Source organism: Oreochromis niloticus, linkage group LG9 (assembly GCF_001858045.2).
Source record: "Oreochromis niloticus isolate F11D_XX linkage group LG9, O_niloticus_UMD_NMBU, whole genome shotgun sequence".
In the NCBI taxonomy this organism is placed as follows: domain Eukaryota; kingdom Metazoa; phylum Chordata; class Actinopteri; order Cichliformes; family Cichlidae; genus Oreochromis; species Oreochromis niloticus.
This window is the reverse complement of record NC_031974.2, coordinates 3,451,521-3,470,909: the sequence shown is the minus strand read 5'-3', so window position 1 is coordinate 3,470,909 and position 19,389 is coordinate 3,451,521. Positions and strand designations below refer to the sequence as shown.

At 44.9% G+C, this 19,389-nt stretch overlaps 1 protein-coding gene across 4 annotated transcripts in view; it reads right to left on the bottom strand.

Moving 5' to 3' along the window:
* Positions 1 to 12,105, bottom strand: part of sugct (succinyl-CoA:glutarate-CoA transferase) — a 78,325-nt gene extending 66,220 nt beyond the window's left edge. The window contains exons 1-9 of one of the 4 annotated variants that reach the window (XM_019353125.2): positions 11,986 to 12,105; positions 8,915 to 8,963; positions 8,760 to 8,833; positions 8,598 to 8,683; positions 8,342 to 8,392; positions 8,156 to 8,276; positions 6,299 to 6,390; positions 5,049 to 5,192; positions 2,723 to 2,818 (exon numbers count right to left, since the gene is read on the bottom strand). In XM_019353125.2, the coding sequence (XP_019208670.1) occupies positions 2,723 to 2,818; positions 5,049 to 5,192; positions 6,299 to 6,390; positions 8,156 to 8,276; positions 8,342 to 8,392; positions 8,598 to 8,683; positions 8,760 to 8,808 (639 nt within the window). In that variant the 5' untranslated portion in view covers positions 8,809 to 8,833; positions 8,915 to 8,963; positions 11,986 to 12,105. Of the gene's footprint in view, positions 1 to 2,722; positions 2,819 to 5,048; positions 5,193 to 6,298; positions 6,391 to 8,155; positions 8,277 to 8,341; positions 8,393 to 8,597; positions 8,684 to 8,759; positions 8,834 to 8,914; positions 8,964 to 11,529; positions 11,925 to 11,985 lie in introns of those variants that run through there. The other 3 variants (XM_019353124.2, XM_005461851.4, XM_019353123.2) reach the window with 3 other exon arrangements.
* Positions 12,106 to 19,389: the final 7,284 nt, after the last annotated feature.

Sequence of the window (19,389 nt, the reverse complement as noted above, 5' to 3'; positions counted from 1 at the left end):
TACAACAATGATAGCCCCAGTTTTAATAATATGTTTGCATTAAGTTCATAGTAACTACATAACTTGCAAAAAAGTGCATTAAACTACAAAAAAATTGAAAATCATTTTTGTTTTTTATTTGCATATATTTCTAGTTGCAGAAATTTCAGAGGTTTATTCTTTAAAACTATAAATACAAAAAAGTTGGACAAAACAGTTTCCAACCACAGGAAATTTATTTTGAGTGTCTTCAAAGTTTTATTTTTGAGATACACCAATTTTTATATACTGCAGGAAAAACCAAAATAAATATTATAATGCTAATTTGCAAAAAAGCAGAACGTGCATCGAAATAAACTATTTCCAGCAATCTGAGTTCTAAGCATCCCAGAAACTATTCAGAAAAGCATGAAGTCAAACATGACTTTGAAAAACACCAGTACAGGCTTATAAGGCCCTGAAGGTAAATAAAAATACATTTTCCGTGAAAATGACGTCACTTCCAGTTTCGGGCAGGTCATGGCGGACACGTGATAGTTCGCGCTGACGTCTATTCCAACGCAGGAAGTGTTATGAACAGCTGATCGGATCGGCAAAGCGTGTTTCTGGAATATTTTGTTTATGTTGCTGCAAGTGCTTTTTATGAAATCTTTGCAAAGCTATATGTGGAAGGAAACCGTGACCGAGGACAAGCTGATGGCATAAGATGTAAGTACAACTCCTCCAGTTTCATATGCAAAAAAAATTATTGCGCTAGCTTACGTGGTTGCAGTTGTACAGGGATTTAAAAACAGTTACGCAAAACGGAGCGTGCCTGCTCCGACCGGTCTTAAAGGTTACAAGCAGGTTAATTATCGGAGATGCTCTGACTGATGCTGTTGGAGTATGTAGAACATAGTTTGGGAGCTCGTCCGGGATCTACTTTAACCTCCCTGTAAATCTGCCCATTGCCACGCCCACCTCATCATTAAGTATTCTTGTCAGCTCAAAGATGATTTTTAAAAGTCTCTGAAACAACTTTGTGCTGCCTGAACAGCAGTTCACAGTTCAATATGAAACTCCATAAAGCAGGAGCGTTTCCAGCTGCTGCTTCTCTAAGCTTTATTTAGTTTTATATTTTGATCAGGGTTTCCTGCTTGGTTTGGTTTGTGTTCAGTCTGCATCTGCGGATTTCCATCCAGCCAAAACCCCGAGCGCTTTGAACCCTGCAGAAACAGATAATTCACATTTAACGACACCACAGAGAAGCCGAGGCAGAAGAGAAACAGCTCTAACTCTGCTCTCTCGTGCTTTTATAAACCTTCCAATGTGATCGGGAAAAGAAACTGTCATTTGTTACAGTGACAGCCTCGAGGATGGACACACTGTGCTGATATCTGGAACCAACGCGATGGCCTCAAAGAGACGTTTGCGACCTTTAAAGCGGTTTAAGACAAAAAGTGTAACACGAGCAGAGCCGTCTGTGTGGTTGGTTTAAGGAGGAAACATGTGTGCGGACGCTGAGCGAGAGAGCTGGAAATCACTTCACAGGCGACAGTGTGACACAAAACGTTTAAGATGACACTAATCACTTCTAATTGTTTTATAATTGTCCATCTGATTTATGGCTCAAAGCTCGTCCTGCTCGTGACGTTAACGCTCAGGACTTCCTCAGATCTCAAACAGCTCTTCCTCTTCCTCTGACAACGCTCACGTCTGAGACTGTCGTATATTTGGATGTTAGAAGCTCTGAGAAAACTCTCAGATCTGTAAATCTGCACCAACAAAGCTGGAGGGTGTGGCCAGAGAGAGGGAGGTCAGAGCGTGCCTGCTGCCGCGCTGAGAAAGGAGTGTTTTTAGAGCCGCTCGACCCTGAAAGTGTAATTCAGCCCATCTTAGTCTGAAGGAGTTTCTGGCGTCAGAGTCGTGTGTTCCTCCCGCAGATGCAATAAAGTCTGTTAATAATAAACAAGCTCAGTCTCCTCAAGCCTGGAGGAAAACTGTCAAACACACCAGAATTACAGCCGCAGAGACGCTCAAAGAGACACCAGAGAAGAAGAGCCACACAGTCAGCTGGCTCACGGCTCGCCGACCAATGACGTGCTTCGATCGTTCGGCTGAGGCGCGTTTTAGAGGCTAAACGCTGTTAAACCATAACATCGCACTGACAGAGGAGCGGACACGTTTGTGGTAAACTTTTAATATCGAAAACAAGGAAGTAAAACACAGACTCTACTGTAGCTACATGTAAGTGCTGCTCTTAAATGTTCCTACAGTAGAGTCTGTGTCTCCTTTCCCAAAGGTTAAAGGTTAAACCATAACACGGCCCGTGCCCTGAGAACTACAACATGCTTACCATGTAAGACAGAGAAACACTAGGAAATGACACCATCCTTACATTTACTTACAGCATAATTATTCCTTTGGTTCCTATCAAACCTGATTGTAGTGCAGCCACCTGTGAGTGTAACAATGAAACTTAAACTCTATGTAATTAGAAAGGACTGACCTTTGCTGTCGTCGTCACAGCTGAGAACATTTCGATAAGCTGCCCTTTTATCACCTCATCATTATTTAATATTCGTGCATCACTTTTCAGTTTTCTTCTGTTTTCCTGACATCACTGTTTTATTCTTTTATTATTATTTAACAATGTTGATTGATGTTATATTTTCTGAGGTTTTATCTGTCTTTGCTTTTCTCTGTGTTGTAGGTGTAATATCAATAAAGTTATTGTTAGATAGTGGCCAGTTGAAGGTGTTACCTGGTAAGGTACGATGCTCTCGTGGGCCGTCCCCCAGCGCCTCGCCTCCTTCCCTGCATTCAGGTAGTTAGCAGCAATATGGCTGAGACAGGAAACCTGAGAGAGAGAGAGGCGGCAGTTACACCTGAGCTCGGTCACACGGACGCTAACAGCTGATCTCTCCTCAGTGTGTACACCCAACCTCCCCCTGCAGCTGCTGCAAATATCAGCAGTGTGATAAAGGCACAGCTCACATCATGGATCACACTTACAAACATGATGATGAAGCAGCGCTGCAGAGTTTAACACAGTAACCGAGTCTGGAAACATCACAGTTAGTCAGGGTCATAAATTTATAACACAAGACAAAACAATTATTTTCTCTCCATTTATTCCACTGTTTCATAATCATCACACTGTGACGCTCCACAGCAGTGTCACAGTCTCTGTGGACCTGCTCACCTTCATTTCACCAGCAGGTAACAATGAGGTTAAAGCTTCTCCAGCGTCTTCACTGACACACCTGCCTCAGCGAGTCACATGATGCTGTGAGGAAAGGTGTGCGTGCTGCTCACAGACACCTGAAGGGTCACTTCAATATTTTCCTTCATCAACTTGAATGAAAGAATCTGCACTTCAACCACATCACGATCACCTGACTCAAACAGAGACGCTCATGGACGGTTTCTGTTGTTCTTCTACAGACGAAGCCTCAAGGATGACCCCGCCCCCCTGCCCCGGGTCAGGTTCTTACCTTCTTATCAAACTATTCTTCTGCATGACACTGATTTCCTCTGACACACCACGACTGCTTCAAGCTGAGCTTCAGACTGTTTGACTCTCTGGTGCCTGAAGCTTTGTGGGACCTGCAGGCAGCTCGCAGCGATTCCATCCCCCCGACGCTCAAACGCTCCACACGGACTCGGATCAGAGCGCTGTGCGCGCTCATTGTTCGCGCTGCGGCCGGCATGCCTGTGGTCGCAGCACTTCAGACAGGAATGCAGAGAGGGGGATTGTGGGTATTTTATTTGTAGCAGCCCCAAGACTCGACCGCAAGGATCAGAACCTCACGGCTTTGTTAACCAATCACAGGAAGCGTGCTACAGATTGGTGTATGCAGTCATATTTTATCGACACATCAATCTATGTCACTCTCATCCTTCATCGTGAATCCAGACTTCAGGTAACATTTCTGTTCATAGGTTACATTTAAAGGTTGGAGTTCAGGATCTATTTAACAACTACTTCAGTCCACATCAGCAAAACGACCTTTGAGGAACAAGTAAGAAAAGCTGAGTCCCATCATGACTGATGATTGGCTGATGATAGTCCATCTGCAGCGTGGAGGTCGGCTCACAGAGCTGAGCTCAGACCTGGGCGATGCCTCCGGTATGAGCCGTGTTGGCTGCTGGTTGGTGTTTGTTGGTGACGTTTATAAATCTTCTTGGCAGGTTGGAGCTGAGGAGCACGGACGCTGCTCAGCGAGACACAGTTTAACTTTTATCCATATGTCGTCCCATCATCTGTCCCTTTCTGTCCATCTATTGTTCTCCATCACTCTGAAAGACGACCCCGCTGAGCTGCGCTTCAGCGTTTTCAGGCCGAAGCAGCTGTTTCTTCATGTTGTGTTTCTAAACTTTCTAAACTGCAGACTGAGTTTCTCTCTGGAGGATCATAAAGTCCTGAAACGAGCTGAACTCGGTCGTATCGCAGCGCCTTTCCCAGCCAGAGAGGTGAAAAATGAGAATGCAGAAAACATAAAACATGCCTTTAAAAGCAACACTGTCAGACAAGCAGCGCGTCCTGACACTGCAAATCAAACGCACCCCGGGAGGCTCGAACAGTGCGGGTCCAAGCAGGAGGCGGGATCCCATCCGTCTCCGAGTCCGGGTGGTTGCAGGATTAAGAATCGCTCGCTTTATTTAAACAGTCAGAGAAACACTGACGCGTCTGTTTAAACTGCTCGGACTTCTCAGGATAAATCACGGGCTTGTTTAAATACCTCCACCTTCCTGCTCCACACACCGCCGCAGTGACTCGTCTGCTTATCTGCACCGTCACAACCACTGCATCGATCAATCAGCCTCAGCGCTTTCATTTACCAGCTGACCCTGAACACAGCGCTGTACCTGCTGCAGGTAAGAGCAGCGCGTCTGCTCAGCTGATGTGTCCTGAGGCTCTGACTGAGCTTCCTGAAGTGTGTCACCTGAGCGGGTTTCAGCTGCCAGGTGAGCGTCACAGCGCCCCCACCTGTACGTCTCTAACACGGAGAGCCCTTACACTGCATTCATTTCAGCACCTGTGGAGAATACTGAGAGCTGATTGGCTCATCGTCAGGTGGTTTTACCTGTGATGACAGCAGGTTGCAGTCGATGTGAACTCCTCTGCCCGTCTTCTGCCGTTGCAGCAGGGCGGCCATGACAGCTCCGTGCGCGTACAGCCCCGTCGCCAAGTCCGTCATGGCGACTCCCGGACGCACCGGGTCGCCGCCCTGCCAGCAGAAACAGAGGATTATGGGAGATGACAGGGACTGAGAGCCATCGTGGCTGCCTGATCCAGAAAGCTGATGTGCTGTAAACGTGTCAGAGTCAGTGCTGACATTTACAAGGACTCATTCCAGATTAATCCTGTGCAAAAGTCTTGAGCCACCCGTCATTTCATATACTAAGGAAATCTGTGCACAGTCTCATTATTATATGTATGAAAGTACAAACACAGTAAATAAGGAAAGCTGCGTCTGCACAAGCCTGAAGCTGAACATTTGGTGTGAGCATGTTTGTTTCTATCTGGGCCTCTTTCTTTAGGACCGGACACTCAGACTCACCTGCTGCAGGTCTGCAGGCCTCACTCTGCTAAAGAAACAGGATCAAGTGATGTGTGTGGGAACAAAGAGCCTAAAGGTCACATTTAAACCTGGTGTCTGTTCTGTGCACAACACTGGCTCGTCCCTCGAGGAAAATGCTCGGGTACAAGGACTGGACTGAAGGTGAGAGATAAAGCAGCCAATGTTTACAGAAGAACTCTGAAAGAGCTTCAGGAAGCTGGAGCCACTTAAACAATACAAGAAGGTCTGATGCTTGGAAGGAAACAGAGAAATGAGGGCTGAGTCAAAACCTAACTGTGAGGACATAACGTTTCATTCAGTAACTAGTAAATCAAAGAAACTCTAAACTGCTTCAACATTCTTCATCTGTTCATGACCATAAGTAACATGTGCCTGGCTTTTATTTTGAAAGCCAGAACAAACTGGGTTTCCTGTTCAGACTGGACAGTAACATCCACGTCAGGGATTTGTGGACACATCGTTCATGACGCTGTCTGAAATATCTGCATCCTAAAGACTGTTTCACAGTGTTTCATCCTCAGCTACGATGACGAGTCAAGAAAATGTTTAACATTTTAATTTGAAGTTGACTTTCTGCACTTCCTGCGTGCTGATATTTCTACAGCTGCGCCTCAAAGTTCTGTAAAGTGAAGCCAGACATCAGGTCAGAGTCTGACGTTAACATCACAAGTGTTTCATTTGTAAAGACATGGAAACATGTTCATACTCAGCAGGATCAGGACGTTACTGAGCGTGTGCGGTCTGAGTCTGACCTCGGGCCCGGTGATGTGCATCATCCCTGACACTGCCGAGGCGATGGAGTCGTACCCCGGACTCTGAGCGTGAGGACCGGTCTGTCCATATCCTGAGCGCGCACACACACACACACACACACACACACACACACACACACATTACTGCCTCGGTGCCAGTGGGCTGGTTTCTCTCTAACCTGAGTGAAAACACAGCGGGGAATCAAACCATCAGCCTCTCGGCGTCTCCTCTTCCAGGAAAACCACATTCCAGCTGATGTTGAGTCTGCAGCTGTGACTAAACAACAAGATGGATTTCCTAAACAGTCTGAGCTCAAAGCTCGATTTATATCGGGAAACAAAGAAAAATCCCACAAAGGCTTGAAAATGATAAGCAGCCCACAGACAGCCTGAGAAACAGCCGTGACCTCTGAGGCTCGCTGAGCAAACATCTGCAGGAGAACGATGTCAGTGTGCGGCTTCGTGCACGTCGTACGTACACATCTAAACATCTAACTGTCCTTGTCTCTGGTGGGATCAATTTTCCCAAACGAGCTTCATTTTTCATTCGATCAGACCTGAATCCAGCGACTCAGACCGTGAACTCATCAGGAGCGTCTGCTGACCTCAGATCAGGTGAACAGTAAACTCTTTTTCCCATAAACTTCTGTACAGTCAGGCTTCGTTTTACGAGTCGCCCCCTGCTGGACATTAAACAACATGCAGGTTTTATGTCCATGTTTTATGAACAGCCTGTTTAAATGTTAACAAGCTGATGAACCACATGGAAGATCCACACTCTGTGGACCCGTTCTTCCTGTGGAAGTGACACCAGAACTTAAACCTGCTGCTGCTCTTTGCTCTGCGGGACAAACGTCCAGGACGTCGCTCCGACAGCTCAGGATGCAACCAGGCCGTAAATCTGCCCACTGCATCCAGCTGCTGCAGCTTAATGAGGCCTCTTGGGTAATGTAGTTCATTTCTCCTCAATAAAGGACGGGAGGGGCTGGAGCAGTGAGAGCGACACAGAGAATGAGGGCAAAGGACACAAACAGGAAATGGAAAGAAAACAGAATAAAGGCAAGAGAAGAAGAAAGGAGGCGGAGCAGAGAGAATGAAACTCTTTCATCGTTTATGTCGCTCGTTTGTTCTCAACATATTTTCCATCAGCTCTCCTGACGGATGGGTTTTAACGGCACTCTGCCCAACTCCTCGCTCCACCCTGCAGGATCACAGTTCTTTACTCCACCCGAGGAGTGGAGTAAACCTCAGCAGCGCTCGTGTGGAGAGGAAGAGTCACCCTGTGGAAGAGTGACACACAGATTTCTGTTTGGAGACATCCATGAACTTCCTCTGAGCAGCTCCATCTCCAGCCTCCACCCTCCCCCCTCTGCATGTGCTCAGACCACCTCCACCTCTCTGACTCTGAGCTGTCCTTCTGTCACACTCGTCTCCACCCACTCCACCCTGCCTGCTCTCTGTGGCTGGTTGACCGCAGGTATTTAAACTCCTCCACCTTCACCACCTCTGCTCTGTCTTGCTTCTCTTCTCTGCAGAGCACACCTCCACCTCTCCTGTGCTGTAACATCACAGCCTGCAGACAGGAAGCAGAGCGCTCCGGCAGGAAGTCTGTTCATACTGTGGAGTCTGACCCCATCTAGTGGCTCAGAGGGAGAACTGCAGGAGGTGGAGGTGTGTTTCCACAGCTCCTAAATCCATCAATACTGGACGTTCCACAGTCCTTCAATCATGTGACTTGAGTGGGTGGAGCCTATCAGCTCTATTTTTCCACTCTGGCCACCCCATCTGCGACTTCCCCCCTTTATAGGTGCCTCAGACACACCTGGAAACACATGTAAGCCTGTTAAAAACTGTTACCTGTTATGGAGCAGTAGATGAGCCGAGGGTTGAGTCCGCTCAGCTGCTCGTATCCCAAACCCATGTGACGGAGTTTCCCCGGCACGTAGTTTTCCAGCAGCACGTCACACACTCCTGCGAGCTGACACACAACGAGAGAGTGGAACAGGCTGAGGCAGAAACACAAACCTGGTCACTGTGTCGTACCTGCTGGACGATCTGTGCTCCTCTGGGATGTTTCAGGTCCACGGCGATGCTCTGAAATCACAGTTCATTCCAAATGATCCCAAACACGGATGAAGCATCAGCGTGAGGTGAGCGATGGAGGCTGACGTTTGACATGTTTGATCTGTTTACAGCTGAAAACTTTACAGTTTGCAGACTGAACCCTGTCAGAGTCCTGCTGATGCTTAAACTGTTTCTAATGAATGTGTTTGTGCCGACTCGGTGCTCACACACTGACCTTCTTGTTCCGGTTGACGCTGAGGAAGTAGGTGCTCTCTGACGCCACAAATGGAGGACCCCAGGCTCTGGTGTCGTCACCTGCACCTGTTCAACAAAACGCACAAACACTGTCCCACAGTGCTTTGCTCACAGCGGGGCAGGAATGAGGCCCAGCACTCACCTGGTCTCTCCACTTTGATCACCTGGGCTCCGAGGTCTCCCAGGATCATGGAGGCGAAGGGCCCGGCCAGAACTCTGCAAACATGAACATCCACGTTAGCGCTGAGCCTCCACACTGCCAACAACTCAGAGTGTAACTGCAGCGCTCACACTCACCTGGTCAGGTCCAGGACTCTGACGCCCTCTAGTGGCCGAAGGGTTTCACCTGAAATTCAGACGGAATCCCAAAGAGAAGGAGAATCAGCTTTGGTGTTCCTGACAGGAAGACAGTGTTCCTGCTTCAGATGAGAACAGCTGAAACTCTGTGTTGGAGCTTTGTTAAATATCTGTGGGCCGGAGGCGGCACACCCGTGGGCCGGACTCACTCTGAGTGTGAAGTGAAAGCACAGATCAGCCTGACAGCTGCTGGGTTTTCAGACCCAGCAGCAGAAGTATAAAGCAGGAGGATTAGACTCCTCTGCGTCCTGCACATCTTCTCTGGTTCATGTTCAGAGCTTCTTTAATTCCTCATGTCACAGATGCAACAGGGTGAAAACCTTGCTTAGATTTTAGTCCACGTTAACATAGGGCTGCTCAATTAATCGAATTTTAATCTCGATTACGATCTGGGCTTCCAACGATCATTAAAAATAACTGAGTCGATTATTAGCACCTCCCTCGTGCTTTACTCTCGCGCTGCTCCCTGTGGTAAATCGAGCGCACCTCTCTGCGTTTCGAACACGCGTCACAACAATTAAGAGGACCCGAGGGAAGCTCGGAAAGCTAAGCAGAAGTTATTTGTAGAGGATAATGGCTGCTGAAGAAAGAATGCCGTTGGTTGAAAAGAGGTAAAACGACTTCAGTGGTGTGGAAACATTACGGGTTCACGCAGTCAGACGGGGATCAAGTAGACATAGTGTGGAAACTTTGCTACGGTGTCGTAGCTGCACCACAGAGCAACACTACAGATTTATTCAATCATTTGAAGACCGCTCACAAAGTGACGATCAAACAATGAAGGAACATAGAGAAAAACTCTTGACAACACCTGCTTCATCCTCACAGACTTCCATTCACGCTACCCTGTACAACGCGACTAAATATCCCACCAGCTCCCAGAGACACAAGGAGATAACAAACGCGGTAACGTTTTCACTCGCCAAAGACCACTGCTCAAATAACACAGTGAACAACCAGTATTATGCAGTTCACTAAACATAGATGTTTACATTTTTCATTTATTTTTTATATTGCAAACATTTGCACTGTAATCAGTATTTGCACACTATTTTATATTATTTTTTGACATCTTTAAAGCCATTATTCAATACATTGTTATTGTTAAATAAATATCGTCAAATAATCGAGATCTCAATTTCAGTGAAAATAATCGTGATTATCATTTTTGCCATAATCGAGCAGCCCTACGTTAACATGAGATCACCATGGCATCATTATCCTCCACAGCCCAAAGCTGCTCTGCTGGACTGAGATCTGTGACTGTGAAGTCCGTCTGAGTGCAGTGAACTCATCGTCATGTTCAGGAAACCAGCCTGAGACCATCTGAGCTCTGACACACGGAGCTTTGTTTTCCTGCTGAAGGTGTGCTGAGGTCATAGAGGATGGATGAGGTCAGCAGCAGCAGCACTGACGCTCAGGTGGTGCTGACAGACTCCCCCACAGCATCACAGCAGCAGCAGCAGGCTGAGCACTGACACAGGCAGGACGGATCCAGGCTTTAAACTCTGAGCCGAGCACAGCAGGAAACCTTTCTCCATCTTCTGCTGTCTGTGAGTCTGTGTGAGCTGCAGCCTCAGTTTCCTGTTCGTACTCACAGGAGTGACACTCCTCTGACCTCTGACCTCAGCAGGTCACTTCCTGCCAGAGCTGCTGCTGCTTGCTGGATGTGAGCTCAGGGATGTCTGTGTGGAGATCTAAGCTGAGCAGCGGTTTCTGAATCACTCAAAGTTCCCTAAATCTGCTCTTCATCATGATGCACCGAAATGCTGCGTTGCGATTGGCTGATTAGATATTGGCCTTAATGAGTAGCTAAAGTGTACCTAATAAAGTGGCTGGTTAGTGTATTAAAAGCACAATTATGGGTTATTGTAAATGATTGCACACCTGATCGTGGCTCAAGAGTTGGGAGTTCGCCTTGTAATCGGAAGGTTGCCGGTTCGAGCCCCAGCTCGGACAGTCTCGGTCGTTGTGTCCTTGGGCAAGACACTTCACCCGTTGCCTACTGGTGGTGGTCAGAGGGCCCGGTGGCGCCAGTGTCCGGCAGCCTCGCCTCTGTCAGTGCGCCCCAGGGTGGCTGTGGCTACTATGTAGCTTGCCATCACCAGTGTGTGAATGTGTGTGTGAATGGGTGGATGTCTGGATATGTAAAGCGCTTTGGGGTCCTTAGGGACTAGTAAAGCGCTATATAAATACAGGCCATTTACCATTTTAATTAGAAAATATTTGGATCACCGTTTAAATCGTTCTGTGTGTTTATTATTTCAACGTTCCCGCTTGACTGGGAGGTCTGTTTGTTGCAATCACCGGAAGTGGAGCTGCTCTGCGACAGCTTCACACACCGTAGCAGACTTTGACCAACAGCAGGTCAAAGTTCAGAAGTCCTTTTAGTGTAACACGCTTCAGAACATGCAGGCTCATTTACCTGTGTGCACGGCTGCAAGGTTTGATCATGTGAGCAGCTGTTTGTTACCGATAAGCCGATCGGTCCTGTCACCGGATAACCGGACTGTTCGGCTAATATTAGCCAGCTGGCTTTAGCAGCAGGGCCGTACCTGTCTGCGTGCTGGACTCCCACCGCCCGCCCCCCGGGCATCTCAGCGGCTGCAGCGGCGACGCGAAACCAGCCGGACAGAGAGCCCCGAGACGGCGCTTCAGCACCCCGACACACGCCGACATTTTCCACCTGTTAGCATCAAGCTACAAGAACGATGCTTCCGGCCTGAGCCTTTCAAAGTAAAACTCAGCCCAGACGCAGTCTTATGTATGTCGGCTTAGGACTTGTTTCAGAGCCGTTTGTGGATGTTTGGCTTTAAATGGTCCCTAAGCTTCTGGTCTACTTTTATGTCACAGAGCTAAACATCAGTTTTTCTCTCAGATGAACCTTCGATTAATGAGAGAAGACGCAAACATCAATAAAACCACTTTAGCCGGATCTGCGTCCTCGTCGAGACAAAGATGGAAACGTTTAGATCGGTGTCTCCGTTACTGTCAGCATTTATTCTGCTTACCGGAGGGGAGCAGTAGCACGCCCACATCCCGACCTTATTCCAAAGAGGAAGAAGAGAAAGCCCGATCACGTGACCTGTTGGCGGTAAGTTCAGACTGCGGACACATCAGGAGGACGTGGATCCGACGCAGAGGCTGATGGTGACCCCAAACTGACCTGCTGTAAGAGTATCTACTTCATTGATATTTATGTCATGACAAATGCGCGAGCACGAAAATAATCAGAGCAAGTCATTTCACATGCGCAACTAAGTTTGGCGCGCGCAGAACTCGGCAGCCGCGCGCACGTCAGTGCCGAGGCTTCAGACTCTTTAGAATTATTAACATTAAGTAACGCAGTGACAGCTGTCACCGCACAGCGAACAATCACTGTTAATAATTCATTCAGCGAACTTTATTTTTCACATTTAAAATAAATACAATTCGGTTTAAGGCAGGAACCCGAAGTGTCCATCAAAGTGACCAATCACATTAGGACCTTTGGGCTCCGCCTCCAAACTGTCAAAAGTAATTTTATTTACACGAGCGGGATTCCTCTCCGAGCGCAGGGAGCGTGACGCTGCAGTAGCGCGTGTAAAGTAGTGGTGTGCGGATCGATCTTGAAATATCGATTCCTCCGATACCAATCATTTATGTTCTAGAATCGATTCTCACATTAAAATATCGATATTTTAGTAATTTAGGGTAAATTTGTAGTTTATCATTAACAGGAACACAGTGGAAAGAAACTATAACATTCACATTGTCTACATTCAAAGGAACTACTTCCTCTTCCGCCTTTCATAGTCATGTGCGAAATACGGCTGTATAAAGGTCTCGCAGCCGCTGGCGTGCGCACTCACAACAATGGCTGAGCCAGGGGCGGATCTAGAGAAATTTTCTTAGGGTGGCATGAGGGTGGCAAAGAAGTCAAATAGGGTGGCAAAATTAAAGCCTTTTTTCCCCCCAAACACATATGCAGGTGGTTACATATGGTTAAAATGATTCAAATGCAGTAAGTATACACGTTTTCCATATAAATATAGTCTATAACTTAATTATTGTCTGTAGCCCACATAATTACACACTTTAGTTACATAAAACATGTGAGTTTTGATGTTATGTACTGTATAGCCTGTATAATAAATAAATATGTAGCCCAATAAGTATAAAATCCAGAAAGCTACACAACATGGGGCGGTTCATTTACAAACACAAGTCTAACTTAAGTTTCACTGTTTTTTGTTAGAAAACAATCACATTGTTACAGCTTAAATTACACAAAATGTCAGAAATCTGCACTGTCATGAACAAAAATTTAAACCTAATTTTTCATGATTTGTTGGATTAACCCTCTGAGGTCTGAAATAAAACAGCCACTTTTGACTCCTTTTGAATTTACGTTTGTATTTCACCCTCAAATTGTTTCATTTATTTTTTCACCCTGCCTTGTTTGGGATCTTTTCAGCTCAACTGAATTTAGTTGTTTTTGTCACTGACATACTGCATTAGTATTACTGATCTGAAATCACACAAAGAACTTAAAATCTTAGCAGTATTTTTTACCGTAAAACAACCCATAGATATGTTGAGTAAATATAAAATGTACATTTTGTAAACATATACAACTATTTATCTAAAAATGCAGCCAATACACCTGCCGTTGTTTTGTTTTTTTTCATTTTGTACAACCATTTAAAAATATTACTAAAACTAAAATGAGAGAACAATCAGGTGTCGCAATAAGATGCCCCACAAATGATGTTTGTCCACCAAAAGACAGAGGAGAACAGCACAGGGACAAACCTGCAGGCCTGACAACAGCAGGTGTATCACTCCGCTGGTTTTCTGCTTAGTGACAGTGTTTACAAATGTGCCTTAGTGACATTCATTAGTGCCCTCACTGACACACAAAACAAAACAACGACTACACAACAGAACAACTACACAAGACAACACAACACACTAACTATACACTCCACACTAAACGTCACAAATCTCCCACATCTAAAAACTCTCTCTCTCTCTCTCCCACTCGCTCGCTGTCTCGCTGCCGTTACCGTCACTCCCAAAACTCTTCCCTCTTCCTAAACAACCAAATCCCACATGTTGACTTTTTTGAATTGGTCGACATGGTGCATTTTTCCACCGATAGGAAAGACGTGGCTTTTTCCCTTTCTTTACTGTTTTCGCGCTTTCCTTAGAAAACGCTTAAAACACACACACACACAAACGTGACGACAGTATTTAGAAAAAAGCGTGGCTTATATATATTATCATAACTCTGGATTTACTGGCCTGTAATTAAAATTTAAAAACTTTGAAATCCGAACTTTCAATGTGGGCTGAAATAGAGACTCAGCGTGGCTGCAGCTTGTTGCTGTGTCAGCTTACATCAGTCATGTGATTTGGAGGTGCAGCGTGTCCGTGGACCACAGAGGGTTAATAACACTCACCTTCCTTTCATTTCCAGAGTGTAACATCCAACCAAATGTGTAAAATCCGTAATTCCCATGGTGTTGTTCAAAATGTGCTCTGGCACAATCATAAGCATCTCTTGCTACTGAAAACAAGAAAAAAGCCGGTCCTGCTATGGGCTGAACCATTTGTTAATGGTGGAGGGGGGGACACTATGCAATATATTCAGTTTTAGCATTTATATTCACTGTTGACTGTAACTACGCTCAAACTGTTAATGCTATCTTATTTTAATAAACAACACTGTGCAAAACTGGGGTGGCACTTGGGGTGGCAAGGGATCATTTTAGGGTGGCACTTGCCACCCCATGCCACCCTTCTAGATCCGCCCCTGGGCTGAGCGTAATTGGAGTCATATGCGGACTTATTTTACCTCCACAAACACCTGAGACGTGGTTTGCGATACATGTGGCAAAAAAGTGCTCCAAGAGTGAGGTGTTGTGGCCATACTAGGGAGACATTCAAAGGGCTGTTGGGGTGGGGGGGGGTAAACACATTTTACAGGGTTTATTTATCTGGATAAAATACGTTAAATGTCACCGTTATTACTGGCCGGCCCGGAAACAGCGTGGGTGTCCAAATTCAGAGGCTGCTTCCACCTGAGGACCCAGCCTTCGCGGTCTAAAGAACGCCGGGTACTCATGAGCTCCCTCGGTGGAGTGAAACTCTGCCGTCTGCTCCTTGCTGTTTAAAATATAACCGGGCGCTGGTGTAAACTCTCGACCGTCTCACACTTCTGTTTAATCATTTTCTGTTTGATGTTTATTCAGCTGTGTGAAAACCCCGGAGGAACCCTCCCGAGGGATTAATAAAGTTAAATTTAATTTAATCTAATCTAATAACTTTAATCTCAGCCAAACTGATTTACTCACGAACAAATAAAACACTGAAAAAGCCAAACAATAACATTTTTAAGTTATCAAAGTGACTTATATATCATGTTTAACCCGAGTAGTGAAAGACTGCGGGGGTTTGAAGACGATGTGTTGGTTGGCTCAGATATTTGACGTTTACACAGCTACATTCTCACCTGAAAGTATGTTAAAAGTTTTTTTGCGACCCAGAAAGAGAAATAAGAGTAATATTAAAACTAAGTCGTTGCCGCCATTGTTGGAAACTGGAATTGACTGGGCCGCGCTATGAATTCTGCGATATGGTTTTTCAATTTTGTTGTCCGGGTGGAAAATCGGGAGAAATTCGGGAGAATGGTGGCTCCGGGAGATTTTAGGGAGGGGCACTGAAATTCGGGATTCTCCCAGAAAAATCGGGAGGGTTATGTATGGTTGTGGCGACATCACTAACCTTGTCAAACACCTCAGAGTAAATCATATCACAGAATATGACGAGTGTATGTTGAGACGAACTAAAGAGAAGGACAGGGACAGGTGCTGCTAGGGCGAGACAGATGTCTCTCACGGAGTCCTTTAGTGCTGCAGGCAGGCAACGTGTTCAAATAGCACAACTTCAGTTTTTTTTATTTCTATATGATGAACTCTGCATTATTAAGTGATAAGAACAAGTAATCTGATGTCCTGTAATCATTATCACGCTATAATTTGAGATCCAATAAAAAAAAAAAAGTTTTTGTACAAAGTATCGGTATCTGATCAGTATCGTCGATACCACCCTGAATATTACTTGGTATCAGATCGGAAAGAAAATCAGTGGTATCGCATATCACTAGTGTAAAGCAAAGCAGACGCGCGTGCACGAGGGCTTCTTTGTGAGCGCGGCTGTCGAGGTCTACGCCCGCAAAATTTAATTACGCGCATTGTTACAGCATAATTATCATTCCATGGTCTCCGTGGGCCGTGGAGGGAAGAGTCAGGGTCAATACCCGTGGGCAGGGACGGACTGGGACTAAAAAACAGACCTGGACTTTGCCTGAGCCCGGTCCAAAGTAATTGGCATGCAGAAACTCGGCAACAATAATGCTCGGTATGAGTGTTACAAGACTTTAATTATGGTTTATGCTATCAAACCATCAAAATTATAGCAACAGTGCTGATGTTGACTAGATGTTGTATTAGAAGTATATTATTCTAGATCAGGGGTCTCAAACTCGTGGCCCGCGGGCCATTTGCGGCACACGCCACCTCTACTTGCGGCCCGCATACTGATGTGAAGAAATATTTTTTAAAAACTATTATACGAAAAATGATTTAATACGACGGCAGAGTGTTACAGGCATGGCCCTTTAAGACTGTAGCCTCATGGGCGGTGTAGTCCTTGCAGCAGGGAAAACGTGTGGGACCGCCCCTCCCGCTGTGTGTGTGTGAGCGTGAGGGAGGGAGAAAAAGGAGATAAGCACGAGTTGTCACCGAGCAGAAACGGGAGCTGGAAGCATGTAAATATAATAATAACCACTGCAGCCAAGAAGAGTGCCTGACGAGCCCATTTGTAAGTAAGCTATTAAGACTCGACTGTACGCTGTGTTCGTCTTTTCCTCCAAAACAAAGTTCTGCTGGAGCAGCCTTTCAATGCCTCTCTGTCTCTCGCTAGCAAGGTTGACCCAGACAGTAAAGCTAGTTCCCGGCTACGAGCCCAACACAGAACCTGAAGTATTATCCAGAGGTCTCCTTACCGCGGTTCAGAGCCGCGGACCTGGCCGAGGTAACAAGAGAGTGCAAACATGTTGAGGGCTGTGTTAGTTCGGTGAGAGATTTATTTGGAAAGAAAACAATTTTCACTTGCAGTCGAAAACTAATGTGTACGCTTATGCCTGCATTTTTATTTTGTTAAATACAAACAAAATTGTAGCAAAAGTGCTTCCACGTGTCTGCCAGAAAGTGCTGTTTATTTGGTAGCTCAATGAAACTACTGTACTATACTGCTGAGTGACTGTCTGCTGCTCGTCAAATACATTTCATTGCAATGCTGACTCTGTGCTAACTTGCATGTGACAAATGAAACTGAAAGGCTTCAGATAGTTAAGATTTAAATAATTAAATTAAATAAAACAAACACAACACTACATTTTAGGAAATATTAGTGGGTGGTTTTTTTTTTGGTTTTTTGTACTACTTGAACACTAAAGTGGCCCTCCAATGAGATGACGGTGCCAGAAGGGGCCCGCGGCTCATTTGAGTTTGAGACCCCTGCTCTAGATTAACTTGAAGACTCACATAGAAATGGAGGTCTCAACTAGGGCTGCCACGATTAGTCAACTAGTCATGATTACGTCGACTATTAAATCGTCGAAGACTGATTTTAATAGTCGACGCATCGTTTGAAGCTTTGTAAGATCACAAAAGACGCAGGAATAAGTAGGAATAAATCCCGAAGAAGAAGAAGAAGCTGTGTCCCAGAATTCATAGCGCGGCCCTGCTCAGTTTCCAACAATGGCGGCAGCTAGTTAGTTTTAATATTACTCTTATTATTCTTTCTGGGTCACAAAATAAATGTTTAACATATTTTCATGCGAGAATGTAGCTGTGTAAACCTCAAATATCTGCTCAGTTTATCAAGACACCGCATATTTTCAAAAGCGCTCCGACGTTTTCGGAGACGTCTGTTACCCACCAGCTCGATAGCTAGCCGGGGGCAAGGCTAACTAGAGCCGGTGAGAACACCGGACTCCCGGCAAATCGTTTTCAAACCCACCGCCGTCTTTCGCTACTCAGGTTAAATATATATAAGTCACTTAGATAACTTAAAATGTTATTGTTTTGCTTTTTTTAGTATTTTATTTGTTCCTGAGTAAATCGGGTTGGCTGAGATTAAAGTTATAGTTTTTACACAGCTAAATAAACGTCAAGCAGACAGCTGATTATCAGAAGTGTGAGATGCTCGAGAAAATACTCCGGTGTCCTGTTATATTTTAGATAGCAAGGAGCAGACAGCTGAGTTTATTAAACTCCACCGAAACAATCTGCAAATGTCATTAAAATTTAATAAACTATCATCTTGTCTTTATTTTTAGTTAGCACATACCTTAAACACTTAAAGCTGTAAGCTAATGATAGTTATATAAGAGCAGATGCTGCTGGTGCAATAAGCTGTACGTTGTACGTCCAATTGGTTGTATGATCTGATTAGTCGACTAATCGCAAAAATAATTGGTGACTAGTCGACTATCAAAATAATCGTTTGTGGCAGCCCTAGTCTCAACATACTGCAGTCCCTCTGGCTGAACCAATACAAAACAGTTATCTGAAACACAAAACACATAGTATAGTAGTAGTAGTAGTATAGTATAGTACTGTATTCAATTCAATTCAATTTTATTTATATAGCGCCAAATCACAACAAAAGTCGCCTCAAGGCGTATGAGTTATGATAAATCACAAGGCCTGAGTAACCCAACCTTAAGTGTTCATTAAGGTGTTTGTCACAGATATAAAATAAGCTCAGAGATTAAGTGGGTGTTATAGACAGGGTGATTAGTTTATGTAAAAATGTAGTTTGTTGTTGTTCTGGTTTACGTGCTGAAAATGGTTTTATTTGTGTATGTTCATGTGTTAGACTTGTACATAGTTAACCATATATGATCAAATAATGTTGGATTTGCAAGCAATGAAATTTGAAATAAGGGGGTAGGAACAAGAAAAGGGTAAACTTCATCCTACTCCTTTTTGAGCACGCATTCTGTAGACAAAGATATGTACATGAAAACTTGATGATTTTTAAGTTTTGTTTTCTTTGGGTTTTTTGTTTTTTTTCTGTTGTTATTTCAATTATATTTGCATGTTCGAAATAAAATTATATCTATATCTATCTAAGTATTTTCTTCAACAGGTCACTTTTTTCTGCAACTCTGTCTATGACCAAGTCATTGTCGAGGGACATGAGGATGTCTTTCTCTGTAGTCATAAGCCTGAATGCTTCCAGGTGACTGGGTGCTTCTTATTCTACTTTTTATGTGTTTGAGAACAGAGAAACTTCTCTCACATGTTACCTGTGTCACAGGCAGAATAAGGAGGTACCTGTACCTGGCTGTGCTGCTAAAT